We start from the raw sequence: 18,280 nt of genomic DNA on the forward strand, positions 1-18,280 counted from the left end.
AATAGAGCACCACTCCATTGGTAGCAATTGAATGATTGATTATAGTTTGTTGGATATTCGGATAATATAAATTGAAAATTGTAATTGATTAGAGATTTAGGGTTTATATGTAAATTGAAATTTATTATAGATTTATGATTTAAATTTTATCCCTTCTAAAATTAGGGAAGTTGGAAGATGAAACAAAGTCTTATTAGCAATCTTTTTAAACGAAATTAAAAGAAAATGATGATATCGGTCCAAAGGCAAGTTAAAAAAAAACCATTGTACGAAATAGCGTAAAGAAAATTCGGTTATTGTATGAAATACGATAAAAAAATTTCGTTTTCATTGTATAAAATACGGTAAAAAAATTTGTTTTCATTGTATAAAATACGGTAAAAAATTTTTTTTTAAACGTTACTCCTGATATTATAGTCTAGATCCGCCACTGCACAGGTCTGTATTTGATTGCTTTTGGCTGAGAGATACTTGTTTCTTATTATTTTATATCTATGAACTTCATTTTGCTTCAATGATCTTTTTTGTGATTTGTAATCCCTAATTTAATACATGCATTGCATATAATCATATTGCTACAATTTCTAAACTAACCATACGATCATCTAAATAAATGTATATATTGTTATTCAACGCCTAATGTTTTTGATTATAATGTTGATCTTGATGAAGCTTTGGATGCAAAACAAAATGCAGCTGTTAATCTATTGATGGATACAATTTAAAGCAACATCATTAGGGAGCCTATTGGTGTTGTTGAGCTGATTACTCCATATTGTAATAAAGATTTTAAGTTTGTATTTTATTGTAATTAATTTATATTTTATAGTCTGTTATATTTCTTTCTATAGGAATTACCCTTTGTTAAGGCTATTTGGAAGCCATCAGAAATGACATATGTGTAAGACCAAATTTTATCATTTTCTATTCTTATTATATGTTGTCTTTTTTATTTATTTTTTTAAAATTTAGTGTATGGTATTATATTTTTTCATTTTTTAAGCACGTGCCTCGAATTAGGTGAAGCTTGCAGGGAGGTATCCTGACTAGATTAGGTCCGAAGCAGGTGCTCCTTTGCCTTCTCACCCTGATGATGATAAGTTTTACTGTATTTTAGCAAACTGAAAACATTACCTTTTCAATTTAACATATTTCATGGTTTTATAATCCAAAATGATATTCGTATGAGATGATAATGATTATGATGTTATGTTCTTAAACAAACTGCATTAATTGGAAGCAGTGCTACAGGAAGTAAGATTATGATTGCCGTTGCTCACCATGTTAAGGTATTCCTATTATTAATATAACAACCATGATAGAGTTTGAGAATAACCGTGAATTCAACTCTCTTACATCGTGCTTGTGTATGTTTGTATGGCATCCTGTGACACTTGAGCTTGATGGAAATAGTCCAGTATTTGTGTTAAGCATCCGTTGTGATTTTCTGGTTCTTGACTTTTTACAGTCCACTTTGACTTTCAGGATCTATTACACTGTTAATCAACATTATTATAAATCCTTAAACTTTTGTGAAAAATCTAAATATTATGTTTTGAATTTATATATATCACTGATGAAAAATAAAAACATCTCATAAAACCCATATTTGAAATTCTTAAAGTAACAAGTTTGATCATAAAAATCCAAATAAAAACTAACCACAAATTTTATGTTGAGCATATCTACATATATTGGTTCAAGACTCACTGAAAAAGTTGTGGCAACCTTTATTAATGGAAACCTGGTGTTTAAGGATTGAAAACATTATCCTGATGCATGTGATACAACCATACTAGCTTCCTTTGTGATATTATATATTGCTTAAACTTGATCTTTTAGTTTTATGATCAATCTAATTAGAAGAATACCATATGATTTTTTTGCAATTTTGTGCCATTAGGAACGTTAGAATTAGTAGGCTCCCAAATAGATTTTGCATTTTATTGGTTTAAGTATATTTTGAGTGTAGGTTTGTGTTTCTGTCATTGATTTTGAATCATGTGATATTATTGATGCAATTCTGCACGATAGCTTTGCAAATCCAACAAAAGTGTTGCATTCTTTTAAAGCTATTAAGATGGAAAATTAGAAACATGAAGTCTTTCTTTTGATTTATTCTAAAACAAAACTTATATTTTTCTTGAAGGTAAATGGATTTTTGGATGCTTTTGTTTTCTTTTTGATGTTGCAAAGCCAAAGGTGAGAGTGGAGACAATAGCAAGTTCAAAAACACAAACAGTTGACTTGGAACTGAAGACGGTTATAAGGTTAGCGTTGTAATTTTTTTAATTTTTTCATTAGAGTATTAGTTTTGTATACAACATTTGTGACGTGGGTTTTTTTTCCCATTTATTACTCTCTATTTTTAAATTTTAGTAGCATGAATAAAAAATGTTTATAATTATTTATATTATTATGATATTTATTTATTTTTTTGTTGTATTTCTTTTGTTACCATCATCCCGTGTATCACACGGGTTTTATCCTAGTATAATTATATAAAAAGTAAAATCAAAATACACTCCAGTTTCCACTCTTTAAAAAGTCAAAAGAAAACCCAAGTGGGTCCTTCTTCCCAAATCCAGCACCATGACTTCCAGCAACACCTCCACCGCCGCGGCGTCCATAAAAGGGTGCTGCTGCTGCCTGATCCTCCTCTTCTCCTTCCTCCTCCTCCTCTCTCTCGCCGTCATCCTCGTCATCGTCTTAGCCGTCAAACCCAAAAAACCCCAGTTCAATCTCCAGCAACTCACCCTCCAGTACCTCAACCCCAACCCCACCGATTCCAACAACGTTGTCCTCACATTCCGCATGCTGTTCAATGCCAAAAACGACAACATTGCCGGGATCAAGTACAGCGACTCCACGTTTACCATCATGTACCGCGGAGTCCCCGTGGGCAGGGGGGTGGTGCGCGGCTTTTACCAGGCGGCGCGTACTGAGAAGAGCGTGGCGACCACGGTGTCGGTGGACCGGAGCAAGCTGTTGCAGGCGGATGCGGAGGCGTTGGTGAGAGATGTGTCGGTGAATGATCGGGTTGAGCTTCGGGTCATGGGGGATGTCAAGGCCAGGATCCGGGTTATTGGGATCACTTCGCCCACTGTGCAGGTTAGATCTTCTTTCTATTGGCTTTGCTCGAACAAGGTCAAAACCTCACATGCTTTTTGTTGCTAATTTACGCTTTTTTTTTCTTTTTTTTTTGGGGTTGCACGTGCTCCTTATCGGATTCATAATTCTTGTTTTATTATAATTAATGTAAAATTTATAATTCTAAATTTAGTTGTCTTTAATTCTTTACCAAAATTTTGTTATGAATAATAATATTTGAGACGTAGCTATTCGTTTTTAATTAAATCTGAAGTTATTTTATTCATATAATAACATGCTCATTTACTCATTTAGACTGGCGAATATACTTATGTTGGTTGTTTCAAATTTATATCGAGTTGTTCACGTACGGCCTGATTTATTTAGATGATTTATTTTGAACGGTTATAGCGCAAGTGGTGAAGAGGTAGGTCCCAGCAGAGCCCAGTTGGACCCGCAAGACTCACCTTGAAGAGGGACGTCTGCGCAGAAACCAACTGGATCCGCAGGACCAACCATGCTCAGAGACGTGACGTCCTTACGCGCAGTACGCAAGCTGTTCCCGCAGGAAATGCCTCCCAATGGTGAAGGACTCTGCCTGTTCCCGCAGCTGAGGATACAAGCCATCAGGGAAGGCCACCCGCGCAGCAAGGCTACACGCACAAGGCACTTAGCTCTCAATCACTCAGTGTCACCTGAAGGAATGAGCAAAGCAGGGAACAATCCCGCACAAGGGCGGGAGGGGGAATACTCCCGCCCAAATAAGCCAGTCCGTACGATACGGGAAGATCTTCTGTACTGTACCTGACGAGGTATGGGCAAAAGATCTGACTAAAGATACGACAGCTTATTGACAACAGTATGGCGAGCAGCATGCTCCTGTACTGTATGTCACTATTAGCCGCTGCCTACTCACCAACTCCTGTCATACCACGTGCATAGCCGGCAGTTGGTGGAAAAGGAATAGTACACAGCAGGCCTGGTCACTATCAGCCGCTGCCTACCCACCAACTACCAGCAGGGCACGTGCGTAGGCCACTGTTGGTAGAACAGGAATACTATTCAGCAGGCCACACCTCCTTGGAAACCTACCTTCGGCTATAAATACCACAAATGGTATGATCATCTCATCTTATCATATCATATCACATTATCATCATATTATACCTGATATCTGCTCTAGCAATCTCTTAATATACATTTATATTTAAAGAGCAATCTAGTCTGATTCTCACGCCGGAGGGTGGTCACAAGGAGGAACCCCCCCTTCTCAGTGACAAGCTCACGGTGTCTGTTTTGCAGGTTATCAGAAGAACCATCTTTTCTGGGTCTAACCCCTCGTGGGAAACATCTATCTAACCCCCAGGTTACCCGTAATCTTTCCGGGGTCCGGTTAGTGTTTCTTCATTGGCGCCATCCGTGCATAAAAGCTAGAACTTAATTTTTCTCCAGTTTTTTCAAACTTCTGGAAAGATGGTTAAAGAAACTCCGGTAACCACAACCCCAGCTACTGGGGGGAATACCGGCTACACAGTCTTTACAAACACTACCCCGGTTACCCAAGCCGGGGCAAGTGAAGTAAATTTTACGAACACTACCCCAGTTACCCAAGCTGGGGCAAGTGCAGTAAATAATCGCTCACTGGGATTCACCGATACCCAGTTAGAGAAACGAAGGCTCCCCCGCCAAACACTCGATGAAGTTAAGGCATGGGCGGAGGCACGTCAAAAGGAATTCCAAGCTGAGTTGGACGAACGCTTGCGTTCCGTCCAACAGGCTGACGAATTCGAAGAATACTTGGACGACTCGGAGGAATCCGACACCGACGCGAACCCTCGCCATAGGGCAAAAGGGAAGCGTAAGGAAACGGACTCCCAACCGAGAAGGCATTTTGGAGAAGCCTTCAAACCAAAAAACACAGGTGGAAGTCCACGTGACTTCTCCAAAACATTCAGACCAAACGTTGCAAATGCGGGAACGTCCAAATTTGCAAGGGACATTGCGGAAGCAATTGCCCCAAAAAGTGCCAAACAAATGTCCAGCATAGGCACATATGATGGTATATCTGACCCAGATGATCATTTGAACAGATTCACAGCGGGGGCAACCGTCAGTAGTTGGACGGAACCTACGTGGTGTTACATGTTCCAAATGACGCTTGTTGGGGCTGCTAGAGCGTGGTTCGACCGTCTACCGGTCAACCACATCTACGACTGGGCAGACTTCCAACAGAAGTTTAGCCAACACTTCAGCCAGCAAAGAAAGTATACCGAGGAGCAATGGACAATCCTCAAATGCATTCGAGAGGAAGATGAATCTTTGCTAGACTTCATCACCCGCTTCAACTCGAAGAAGCTAAATCTGGGTAACATTAGCGAAGATCTTGTTCGCGCTGCTTTTATTCAAGGCGCGAACGACCCAGAGCTCATCCGAACCTTAACGGGTAAAGATGGCATGCCATCCACATGGGATGCCATCATGACAGCAGCTAAACGCTTTGCGGAAACGGAGAAGCAACTGGGTAGAGATCTCCCACAGAGCACAAACCTCTATACCCAGAAAACAAGAGAAGACAACGTCCTTACCGCCCGATTAAACAAAAAGCGGAAGCTAGGCATTTGGCAGTCAAGGGTAAACTTTGACACCTCATCCGGCTTGCAACATCGGTTAGGCGGAAGGGGTAACGTACAGTCGAACCAGAACTCCAGATGGACGCCGCTCACCAAAAGCGTCACCGAGATATTCGCCACTGAGGAGCTCCCATGGCCAAAGCCTCCAATAATCCGACATCGTCCCAATGCTGATCGGAGCAAATACTGTGACTTTCACAGGACAAAAGGCCACAACACTGAAGAATGCACAGACGTAAAGGACATGGTCGAAGCATTTGTCAGAGATGGGACGCTCGCGCACCTCGTGGCGCAATGAACGCTGAGTAGGCTGATGCGTGTAGAACCCCAGCTGGGGAAAACACGAATAAAAATTCCAGCTTCAATGTGGAGACTACATGCTGCGTAAAGAACGAGATCCCGAACCAGGTGCGTATCGGCTCGATGGCACTCCCATCCCAACAACATGGAAGGGAGCTCAATTACACAGTTTGCATGTAAATCAATTCCAAATTTGTAAAGAAAAGGCCAAGAGCCACTTCTAATGGAAATGATTCTCCTTAGAACATCGACGCTGATGATTTTACATTTATACTTAATGAACTATCAACACTGATGCCGGTTTTCACCGCATACATAAGTGTGAGTCGTTTCATGGGGAAGGCGGAAAAACCCGCATAAACCCAAAAAACGGCAAACCTTCACGCAGGTCAGTTGAAGGGGAAAAGTTCAGTCATCCCACTAAATGAAAGTGCCGGTCTATCCGCATGAATCATGAGAGGAAACTGAACACTAACCCATTAACAACCGCGCGTCGAACGGTCAATTTATTCAACACGGATATGCCGGTTTTCACCGCATAATTACGTGGAAAGTCGTTGCGTGGGGAAGGCGGCAAAACCCGCATAAACCAAAAAAACGGCAAACCTTCACGCAGGTCAGTTGAAGGGGAAAAGTTCAGTCATCCCACTAAATGAAAGTGCCGGTCTATCCGCATGAATCATGATAGAGGAAACTGAACACTAACCTATTGGCAACCGCGCGTCGAAAGGAAAACTTATTCAAAACAAAATTTCTAACAAAAGGATGAGGAAAACCTACACGCAGGTCAGATGTACGTAAAGTTTAGCCATCCTACTAAGTGCAAGTGACGGTCCTACCCGCACAATCACGAAAGAGGAAGCAAAACTTCAACCTATTATCTACCACGTTCAAAGGTTAACTTATCCTAAACACTTAGAAATTTCAAAAAAGATGAGGAAAACCTCCACGCAGGTCAGATGGTAAAGGCCAAGAGCCACTTCTAATGGAAATGATTCTCCTTAGAACATCGACGCTGATGATTTTACATTTATACTTAATGAACTATCAACACTGATGCCGGTTTTCACCGCATACATAAGTGTGAGTCGTTTCATGGGGAAGGCGGAAAAACCCGCATAAACCCAAAAAACGGCAAACCTTCACGCAGGTCAGTTGAAGGGGAAAAGTTCAGTCATCCCACTAAATGAAAGTGCCGGTCTATCCGCATGAATCATGAGAGGAAACTGAACACTAACCCATTAACAACCGCGCGTCGAACGGTCAATTTATTCAACACGGATATGCCGGTTTTCACCGCATAATTACGTGGAAAGTCGTTGCGTGGGGAAGGCGGCAAAACCCGCATAAACCCAAAAAACGGCAAACCTTCACGCAGGTCAGTTGAAGGGGAAAAGTTCAGTCATCCCACTAAATGAAAGTGCCGGTCTATCCGCATGAATCATGATAGAGGAAACTGAACACTAACCTATTGGCAACCGCGCGTCGAAAGGAAAACTTATTCAAAACAAAATTTCTAACAAAAGGATGAGGAAAACCTACACGCAGGTCAGATGTACGTAAAGTTTAGCCATCCTATTAAGTGCAAGTGACGGTCCTACCCGCACAATCACGAAAGAGGAAGCAAAACTTCAACCTATTATCTACCACGTTCAAAGGTTAACTTATCCTAAACACTTAGAAATTTCAAAAAAGATGAGGAAAACCTCCACGCAGGTCAGATGGTAAAGGCCAAGAGCCACTTCTAATGGAAATGATTCTCCTTAGAACATCGACGCTGATGATTTTACATTTATACTTAATGAACTATCAACACTGATGCCGGTTTTCACCGCATACATAAGTGTGAGTCGTTTCATGGGGAAGGCGGAAAAACCCGCATAAACCCAAAAAACGGCAAACCTTCACGCAGGTCAGTTGAAGGGGAAAAGTTCAGTCATCCCACTAAATGAAAGTGCCGGTCTATCCGCATGAATCATGAGAGGAAACTGAACACTAACCCATTAACAACCGCGCGTCGAACGGTCAATTTATTCAACACGGATATGCCGGTTTTCACCGCATAATTACGTGGAAAGTCGTTGCGTGGGGAAGGCGGCAAAACCCGCATAAACCAAAAAAACGGCAAACCTTCACGCAGGTCAGTTGAAGGGGAAAAGTTCAGTCATCCCACTAAATGAAAGTGCCGGTCTATCCGCATGAATCATGATAGAGGAAACTGAACACTAACCTATTGGCAACCGCGCGTCGAAAGGAAAACTTATTCAAAACAAAATTTCTAACAAAAGGATGAGGAAAACCTACACGCAGGTCAGATGTACGTAAAGTTTAGCCATCCTACTAAGTGCAAGTGACGGTCCTACCCGCACAATCACGAAAGAGGAAGCAAAACTTCAACCTATTATCTACCACGTTCAAAGGTTAACTTATCCTAAACACTTAGAAATTTCAAAAAAGATGAGGAAAACCTCCACGCAGGTCAGATGGTAAAGTTTAGCCATCCTACTAAGTGCAAGTGACGGTCCTACCCGCACAATCACGAAAGAGGAAGCAAAACTTCAACCTATTATCTACCACGTTCAAAGGTTAACTTATTCTAAACACTTGGAAAATTGCTAATTTAAACTAAAGTATGCAAGTCATATAACGTTTATAAAGCAAGGAATCCAAAGAAAGTAGCGGTCTTACCCGCACAAAGATTTATATTTCACAATGATTCATTACAAGAATGGCCGGGTAACTACCCGCCTACAAGAAAATAAATCTATACAAGCTAAATCTATCCTAGCAGTGGGAAGGGATCTTCAGGATCAGGCTTCAGGGCCACTTCCACTTGGACCAGCACCATCAGTAGAGCGTGGCAGTTCAAGGAAAGCTTTAAGGATAGCTAGCCCATCATCAGCAGCAGCAACTTGGTTCACCTTCTCCACCACCGGATGCGGGAATGCGGCATACTGATTCACTGCTTGGTCATAAACAGCTTCAGTATCAACATTATACAAAGGGAAGTTGGAAGGCGGGATGCCTTTCTCAACGAACCCTAGACCAAGCAGGAAGCCGACCTTTTCCCCATCCTCGTGAGAAGCGTTGAGGGCTGCGCTCATAGCATCGTCATAAGACGTCTCAGCAAAGAACCCTCTCCCCCTTTATATACTAATCGCAATTAATGCGATGCATTTAATGCGGAAGAGAGAGAAATCGAAGGTGCATGAAACTATGACACGTGGCAAAAAGCAAGCTGGCAACAGCTGTTGACAGGACGCGTACCATTAATTTCGCGGCCACGCGCCCGAAAAATCGCGCCCACGCGCCTGAAAAAACGTCTGGAATGACCATGTACTGTCACGTCACCATAACTTCCTACACGTCCTGACACAGTCAGAAGAAACCGTCGCACGACGTTTCAGAGGTTTGGACTGTTCTTATCCTTTCACCAACTCTTCGAATTTCAAAATTCAAAAAGATTCAAAAGTAAGCGGGAAAATACCCCTTACCTTGGCAACCAAGTAACCGTAAGACGGTTGCGGGTACAGTGTTAAGGCAAAACCCTTCACATACCTAGCACCCGCAGGGAATTGAAGCCAAGAATACCTTGGCAACCAAGTAACCGTAAGACGGATGCGGGTACAGTGTTAAGGCAAAACCCTTCACATACCTAGCACCCGCAGGGAATTGAAGCCAAGAATACCTTGGCAACCAAGTAACCGTAAGACGGTTGCGGGTACAGTGTTAAGGCAAAACCCTTCACATACCTAGCACCCGCAGGGAATTGAAGCCAAGAATACCTTGGCAACCAAGTAACCGTAAGACGGATGCGGGTATAGTGTTAAGGCAAAACCCTTCACATACCTAGCACCCGCAGGGAATTGAAGCCAAGAATACCTTGGCAACCAAGTAACCGTAAGACGGATGCGGGTACAGTGTTAAGGCAAAACCCTTCACATACCTAGCACTCGCAGGGAATTAAAGCCAAGAATACCTCGGCAACCAAGTAACTCTAAGACGGGTGCGGGTACAGTGTTAAGGCAAAACCCTTCACATACCTAGCACCCGCAGGGAATGGACGCCAGGAATACCTTGGAAGTAAAGTAACCGTAAGACGAGCGCGGGTACAGTGTTAAGGCAAAACCCTTCACATACCTAGCGCTCCGCAGAGAATTGAAACCAAGAAGGATCTTCTGGGCAATGCTTGCGGAAACGGAAATAACATCCCCGCATAGCGGGAACGTCGAGAACTACGTTGTTTGAAGCTCTAGGATGGAATTGGTGGTTTTAACATAATTGATCACTATGTTCAAAACTTCCAAAACCTCATGGAGAATCCACACAAGTGGGACTCAACGCTCCTGACTTGCGAGGAGGTTACAGACCTACCCGCATCATACCCAAAGATCAAGCAGGAAACTCGGGAATTTCTGCAAGTGACAAGGACTTCCGCGGGAAGAATCCCCATGGAAAACCTTAAAAAACCCTTTTCAAAACCCTTTGCTTAAGTCCAAAAGTTCACCTCACTTTATTAAACACTCATGAGAAGAACATTGGACTGGGGGGACTTGAAGAGGTAGGTCCCAGCAGAGCCTAGTTGGACCTGCAAGACTCACCTTGAAGAGGGACGTCTGCGCAGAAACCAACTGGATCCGCAGGACCAACCATGCTCAGAGACGTGACGTCCTTACGCGCAGTACGCAAGCTGTTCCCGCAGGAAATGCCTCCCAATGGTGAAGGACTCTGCCTGTTCCCGCAGCTGCGGATACAAGCCATCAGGGAAGGCCACCCGCGCAGCAAGGCTACACGCACAAGGCACTTAGCTCTCAATCACTCAGTGTCACCTGAAGGAATGAGCAAAGCAGGGAACAATCCCGCACAAGGGCGGGAGGGGGAATACTCCCGCCCAAATAAGCCAGTCCGTACGATACGGGAAGATCTTCTGTACTGTACCTGACGAGGTATGGGCAAAAGATCTGACTAAAGATACGACAGCTTATTGACAACAGTATGGCGAGCAGCATGCTCCTGTACTGTATGTCACTATTAGCCGCTGCCTACTCACCAACTCCTGTCATACCACGTGCATAGCCGGCAGTTGGTGGAAAAGGAATAGTACACAGCAGGCCTGGTCACTATCAGCCGCTGCCTACCCACCAACTACCAGCAGGGCACGTGCGTAGGCCACTGTTAGTAGAACAGGAATACTATTCAGCAGGCCACACCTCCTTGGAAACCTACCTTCGGCTATAAATACCACAAATGGTATGATCATCTCATCTTATCATATCATATCACATTATCATCATATTATACCTGATATCTGCTCTAGCAATCTCTTAATATACATTTATATTTAAAGAGCAATCTAGTCTGATTCTCACACTGGAGGGTGGTCACAAGGAGGAACCCCCCCCCTTCTCAGTGACAAGCTCACGGTGTCTGTTTTGCAGGTTATCAGAAGAACCATCTTTTCTGGGTCTAACCCCTCGTGGGAAACATCTATCTAACCCCCAGGTTACCCGTAATCTGTTCGGGGTCCGGTTAGTGTTTCTTCAAGTGGTGACTAATTTTTATATAAATTAGTTGAAATTCTATCCTTACAAAGAAAACAAAAATCCAATTTTCTTTATTTCTCTAACTTATAAATAAGAAATGTTTGATTATTTATTTTTTCCAAACGCACATTTCGATATTTGATTGCAAATGCTTAACTTGTTATGAATTTAACTTTATATTAATCCTTGTCTTTATTTGTAGGTATCGATAGATTGTGCGATAGTGATAAGTCCGAGTAAACAATCTCTTGTTTCCAAACAATGTGGGTTCGATGGTTTGCAGGTATGATCGGACAGACAAACTCAAGTGTGTTGAAAGCATAGTCTAACCCAACTCGGGTGGTTAAATCTATAGCATCTTATATTACTAGAGTTTGTATACATAATGACTTGGTTAACACATGAATGATCAATCCAGTCATGATTTTTGATATGGTTTCAATGATTTTTAATATGGTTTTAATTTGATATTTTGTTATGTGATACTCCTAGAAAGTAAATGTGCTTTGTATGGTTTGATTTCTTTTAATAAAGATACAAGAATATATAGTGTATAGGATAAAAGAGAAGAAAATATTTTTAGGATAACTATAGAAATCCTAAAGTCCATTATTTATAAGAAACGTTCAAAATAAAGGGTAGAATAGCAAATATGATGGTAATCTTGATATAAGAGAATGAATGATGATATGGCAAGGCCGACTATGATTGTGGGATGTTGAGAGGCTGCTATTACCCATGATAGCTAAACCAGATCATTAATGAGATACGATGAGAATAAAAATGAATATGGCATTGACAGGTGTACGCTGCTTAACTAAACACTATTCAGGAATATCTATTAGAAAGCCTTCTTTATCTTTATGGATAATAACAACAAAGTTTTACAAGTGTTCCAATTAGATCACTTATACAAATTTTTTTTTAATTCGGGTCACTAAATATTCAAATGGAGCCTCATTGGATTTTTTGTGCGTCTCAGAAAGCAATTGAGAATAACATGTGAGCTCGGGGTTTGCAATATATGTAGTTATATCTAACAATTTAAAAAAATACGTTAATTGCTATAACAATCAAAAATAAAATCCACGTTACCACTTAACATCAGCATCAAAAATTAGATAAAAAGATATCCTCAAAGAAACAAAAACAAAACATGATAAAAAACATGTTAAAATCTATGATTAATAAATATGAAAGTTGGGTGATTTAATTGATACATTTTTTAAACTTGAGTGACCTAATTGAACACTTTTTAAACTTGATTACTATTCTACAAAGTTACCCTTCTAACTAGTTTACTAATTTGAACTAACAGAACACATTATGCTCGGTTCGCTAATAGTAAATGGTTGCTTTATACTTGGTCGTTGCGTACTTTAAAGAAGTCTTTTAAGATTCATTAACATTTGACGTGAGGGAAGAGAAAAAATAAAAAATTTGTTGTTATATATGTTCACCGCTCGGACCACATGACGTATAAATACATAAAAATTCAAAGTGTATATATATCTAACAATACAAACCAAAATAAAAAAAATCCATTATATTTACGTGCAAAATTGCTGATTTTAAAACTTTTGGTCAAAAGTAATCGATTGGACCATAAACTTCCTAACTAGGGTGTCGTGTTTACCCGAAACCCAAACACTGAACCATAACCGAATTAACCGGAACCTGATTACAATCGAAGCCTGCTATTAACTATTAAGAGCATTCTCAGCCCATTCCCTATATTTTTGTGAGGGTGATTTGTAAATTATATGGTATGGTTATGAGTGGTTGTGAGTAGAGGAGAGAGAAAATATTTTAGGGGAAAGTTAAATTTGGGGATTCGCTGTTCATAGCGTATAATTTTTTAATATTTTCTAAAAGTGGTTGTGGGTGAAGGAAAGAAAAAAAAATAATGATAAAGGTATAAAAAGTATTATTTAATTAAACAGGATTGAGAAAAAACAGTGATTTTTAATGTAATTTTTTTAGTGTAATTATAGGGTGGTGAATAGGTTGGGAATGATCAAGGGGGTTTTAAGCAATCCCATTCCCGGCCCGCATTAAGTTGGGCTTTCTATTGAATTTGGGCCATTGTTTGAATATAATAATTATAATAAAAAGAAGAAGAAGAAGAAGAAGAAGGCAGAGCATTGCATCACTTACAGGTTGGTTCCGATGGATTTCTCTAAGTTGACGGACGCCATGGCTTCAAGATCCTACCACAAAGTCGCTGATATCTGTGACCAACTCATGCTTCAGGTTTACTGATTTCCTTTTTTTATTAGATTTATTGAAACCCTAATTTCATAATCATAACCGCCGCCTTCAATTCAATCTTATCGTCTAGATTGCTTCTCAAGGAGTCGCGTTTCAAGACGAATGGCCGTACGCTGTTCATCTCCTAGGCCACATTTACCTAAATGATCTGTAAGCTCACTCCACTTTACTCTCTTGTTTTATGCATATTTGCCGCACTGTTCAATTGTTACTTACTTCGGGTTAGAGTCATTTTGAAGAAGAAACCCTAATTTTAATATTATCATGATGCTCAGCTTAAGTTAAGTATCCCTTTCAATGCCTAATTAATTTGTAGCTAATTGCTTGGTGGTTGTGTTAAGGTTGTACGTATGTGTAAATGCATATGTTACAGTATAACTTTGAAAAATGAATGCACTATTCAGTCAATATAACCTCAATGCTTCACTTTATTATTATTATTATTATTATTATTATTATTATTATTATTATTATTATTATTTCCCCAACACAGCAACTACCCAATCACTCCTTGATGCATTGCATTGCATAGAATAGTAAGGATTATTGTAACATATTCAAAGATACGAGTTCCTACCAACTACAGTTGTTGAATATGGAAGGCTTGATTCACAAATTCCCCAACGTAGCATTGACGTTATAATCCATAGTAGAAAACTTATAACAAATGAATTACTAATCTCAAAACTAAAAACATTTCAAGCATAGCATAATAACATAGACTTCTGGACACCCAAGTACCCTTTAACTTTAAGTTTTCATATTGCCATGGAATCTTATTCTCTTAAACTCAGTGCATGAGAAATTAGGGTTCTCAATGTGACAATTTCACAGCAAAATGAAAAATCACAACCGAATGCGGGTTTACAACTTTTGGAAACAAATCATAAATCCACTTATTTGATGTCCAAGATAAGAAATAATTCCACCTAGCAAACACTTGAAACAAGATAAAGTAAAACCTCATTTATGGAAATTGTTGTCTGCAAGCAATGGAACAAGAAACATACAAACAATTACTCTCAAATTTCTTAGTCTCGGCTGAACATAAGCCTAACAACATAATCCTTCTTATTGAAGCAGGAACAATTTCACTGTGCGAGAAGATTCAGGATTGTTTTTCATTTGGTTGAAACTGGAAGACAAGAAACTTAGTCTTTGGCCTTTTTTCCTAATTTTTCGGTCTAGTGTCTCAAAGCCTCTCGTCGCTTCCTCCATCTTTGTACTGTTTTGGGTAGTAAGTTTAAGGAGGGACCTGGTAATTTTTAGGGCTTTTGATTTGATAGTCTATTAAGAAGACTAACTATGATAGAGGTTACGGCTCTGCATTTTAAAATAGGATTTTAGACATTTGTAGGATAAAGAATCGCACATGTAAAAGTGTATATGCTTTAAATCGGCAATCTTAGTATAATACAAACTTTACACAATACATCAGCAAAGTATTTTTTTATGCTGCATAATACATTACTTGGAGTCACACACTAAAGAAAGTATGATAATAGATGAAAAAGAAGATTTGCTGATGCTTTCTGGCGTTACGTGTTATAAGAGGATATGGTCTTTGCCATGAAACAAGATAAAGTAAAACCTCATTTATGGAAATTGTTGTCTGCAAGCAATGGAACAAGAAACATACAAACAATTACTCTCAAATTTCTTAGTCTCGGCTGAACATAAGCCTAACAACATAATCCTTCTTATTGAAGCAGGAACAATTTCACTGTGCGAGAAGATTCAGGATTGTTTTTCATTTGGTTGAAACTGGAAGACAAGAAACTTAGTCTTTGGCCTTTTTTCCTAATTTTTCGGTCTAGTGTCTCAAAGCCTCTCGTCGCTTCCTCCATCTTTGTACTGTTTTGGGTAGTAAGTTTAAGGAGGGACCTGGTAATTTTTAGGGCTTTTGATTTGATAGTCTATTAAGAAGACTAACTATGATAGAGGTTACGGCTCTGCATTTTAAAATAGGATTTTAGACATTTGTAGGATAAAGAATCGCACATGTAAAAGTGTATATGCTTTAAATCGGCAATCTTAGTATAATACAAACTTTACACAATACATCAGCAAAGTATTTTTTTATGCTGCATAATACATTACTTGGAGTCACACACTAAAGAAAGTATGATAATAGATGAAAAAGAAGATTTGCTGATGCTTTCTGGCGTTACGTGTTATAAGAGGATATGGTCTTTGCCATGAACTTTTTTTTTCTTCATTTCTGGTAATCTCATATGCGCTACAGCTTGAGTCAGCGAGTGCAGCCTTTTGGTTTTAGATAAAGTTGTTTGTTGCTTTTGAAGGAAGTTGGGCATTGTTTTCTATTGGTGAAAGTAAAGTGTAAAACTGCCCCTTTCGGATTTGCTACTGCTGTATCACTATTGTGTAGTCTAGATAGTTCCTGATCTATATGAAGATCAAGTATAGACAACTAAGTAGTCTAGATAGTTCCTGATCTATGTGAAGATCAAGTATAGACAACTAAGTAGTCTAGATAGTTCCTGATCTATGTGAAGATCAAGTATAGACAACTAAGTGGTATACATGATCACAATTGGTCATTTAGTCACGGAGAGTGACAATATTTAGTTCCTGATATACGTGAAGATCAAGTAAGACAACTAAGTGGGATACATGATCACATTTGTCATTTCATCGCAGAAAGTGATGAGTTAACAATATTTGTTTTCGCAAAGCGTGTTACTGATTCTGTAATTGCGGGATTGATATTCCAATATATTGATTAATAAAGGGGTGAACGAATTATCTTTATACTTCTACAATGTGATTAAAAGGAAGAATATTTATTTGAAATTCAACATCCTCTTCTCGACTCCTTTCTTTTTTCTCTTAAGATACACTTGATTTACATATTTATTTATTTACAATTGACAGAAATAGCGCCAGGTTTCTGTGGAAATCCATACCGGTTTCAATCAAAGAGAGCCGGCCAGAGGTGACTGCCGTCTGGAAAATCGGTCAACAGTTGTGGACTCGAAATTATGCTGGTGTGTATGACTCAATTCGTGGATTTAACTGGAGTGCAGAGATTCAAGATTTTGTTGCCTCATTTGCAGGCAAGTTATCAGTTTTTAAATCCTATTCTGTCACCACATACATAAAAACTTCATACACATAATAGTTGTATACATTTTATCTACTTCATAAGATATGTACTTAAATTTTGCAGAAAGATACACGCGAAGGATGTTAGAGCTACTGATGTCTGCTTATTCAACTATAAGCATTCAGGACACAGCTCTCTTTTTGGGAATGAATGAGAATGATGCCACAAATTGTAAGTTCATTGCTTTGTAGTTTGTAGTCAATTTTAAAGATTACTTTGTTGGTCATTGGGTCATTCAGTTCAATAAAATAAATAAAATGGAAAATGCAGATGTATTGCAACAAGGGTGGACTGTGGATGCTGCTTCTCAAATGCTTACGGTTAAGAAGCACACAGTTGTTACCGAGCAGAAAATTGACCCGTCCAAGTTGCAGCGTTTGACTGAATACGTCTTCCATCTCGAGCATTAGTAGCATGTAAATTTCAAATTCTGGTTTTTGTCACATACTTTCATTTTGTTAGTATTTGTTATGATTTGAAGAAAAACTCTACTGGCTCAGATCGGTTGTGGACTGGCTTAAAATTGGGGACAGTGAGATAAAAAAATTGGTACCAAGAACTTAGCCGTTAATCATAGCTCGTATTGAACCATTTATACATATCTAACACTGTCTTCATTATGGATTGGTCAGACTGAGAACCATCTGATTAGCCGGGCCCGGTTGAGTTTACACGAACTGCTCTTACTTATTTGGTTGGTTTGAATTTCGAAGTGGTTGATTGGGTGACTTTTACATTTTTTTTAACTGCTAATTTTTATTAAACAAAGCCATTTCTAGCAGGAAAGGCCAAATTCAACAAAGGTTACACAAACATATTCTATTTCATTTCGCCCAATCTAAATCCAACCTAATCGTTCTATTTTTAATCCACAAAAAGCCACACTTTTATGTCTCCATATACTCTATCTTAATCCTCTTGCTTGAGTGGATATAATCATTTCGGGCCTTCCGCAAACACCAACACACCACCATCACAATTAATTGAACCATTTTCCTCTTATGCTCGATATCGGGTACATGTTTATGAATTAAAAATGTCCTTTATGGAGAAAGCAAAAATTGATTGAATATGAGGAAGTAAAGACATGATTCGTGGTCTCTCCCGAAGATGCACATAGGTTTAGAAGAGCTTGCCAAGCAAAGGCATCCCTACAAAGAAAAGTTTCAATTAAACATCTTTATTAAACTGAAGAACTATTCTTTTTTTGAATGGCCGAAGACTATTACAAAAGTGTGTGTTTGGTGTCTATCACCGAACATTCAACTTCAACCAAACTTACTATCTAGTGTCTACCTTCAAATTTCAAAACTTTAAAG

General features: G+C 39.4%; 2 protein-coding genes across 2 annotated transcripts; both read left to right on the top strand.

The window, feature by feature from the left end:
- Positions 1-2,592: 2,592 nt before the first annotated feature.
- On the top strand, positions 2,593-11,859 carry LOC143619422 (uncharacterized). The gene is made up of 2 exons (XM_077091358.1): positions 2,593-3,111; positions 11,766-11,859. Exons 1-2 carry the CDS (start codon positions 2,593-2,595, stop codon positions 11,850-11,852), a joined length of 606 nt encoding a protein of 201 aa, XP_076947473.1. The 3' UTR covers positions 11,853-11,859.
- Positions 11,860-13,732: 1,873 nt separating this feature from the next.
- LOC143619423 (COP9 signalosome complex subunit 8-like) lies at positions 13,733-17,613 on the top strand. Its single transcript, XM_077091359.1, has 5 exons — positions 13,733-13,816; positions 13,905-13,984; positions 16,730-16,915; positions 17,029-17,132; positions 17,232-17,613. Exons 1-5 carry the CDS (start codon positions 13,733-13,735, stop codon positions 17,369-17,371), a joined length of 594 nt encoding a protein of 197 aa, XP_076947474.1. The 3' UTR covers positions 17,372-17,613.
- Positions 17,614-18,280: the final 667 nt, after the last annotated feature.

This window comes from Bidens hawaiensis, unplaced genomic scaffold (assembly GCF_021521415.1).
Source record: "Bidens hawaiensis isolate Kalapana, Puna unplaced genomic scaffold, B.hawaiensis_p1.1 tig00002438_1, whole genome shotgun sequence".
Lineage (NCBI taxonomy): Eukaryota > Viridiplantae > Streptophyta > Magnoliopsida > Asterales > Asteraceae > Bidens > Bidens hawaiensis.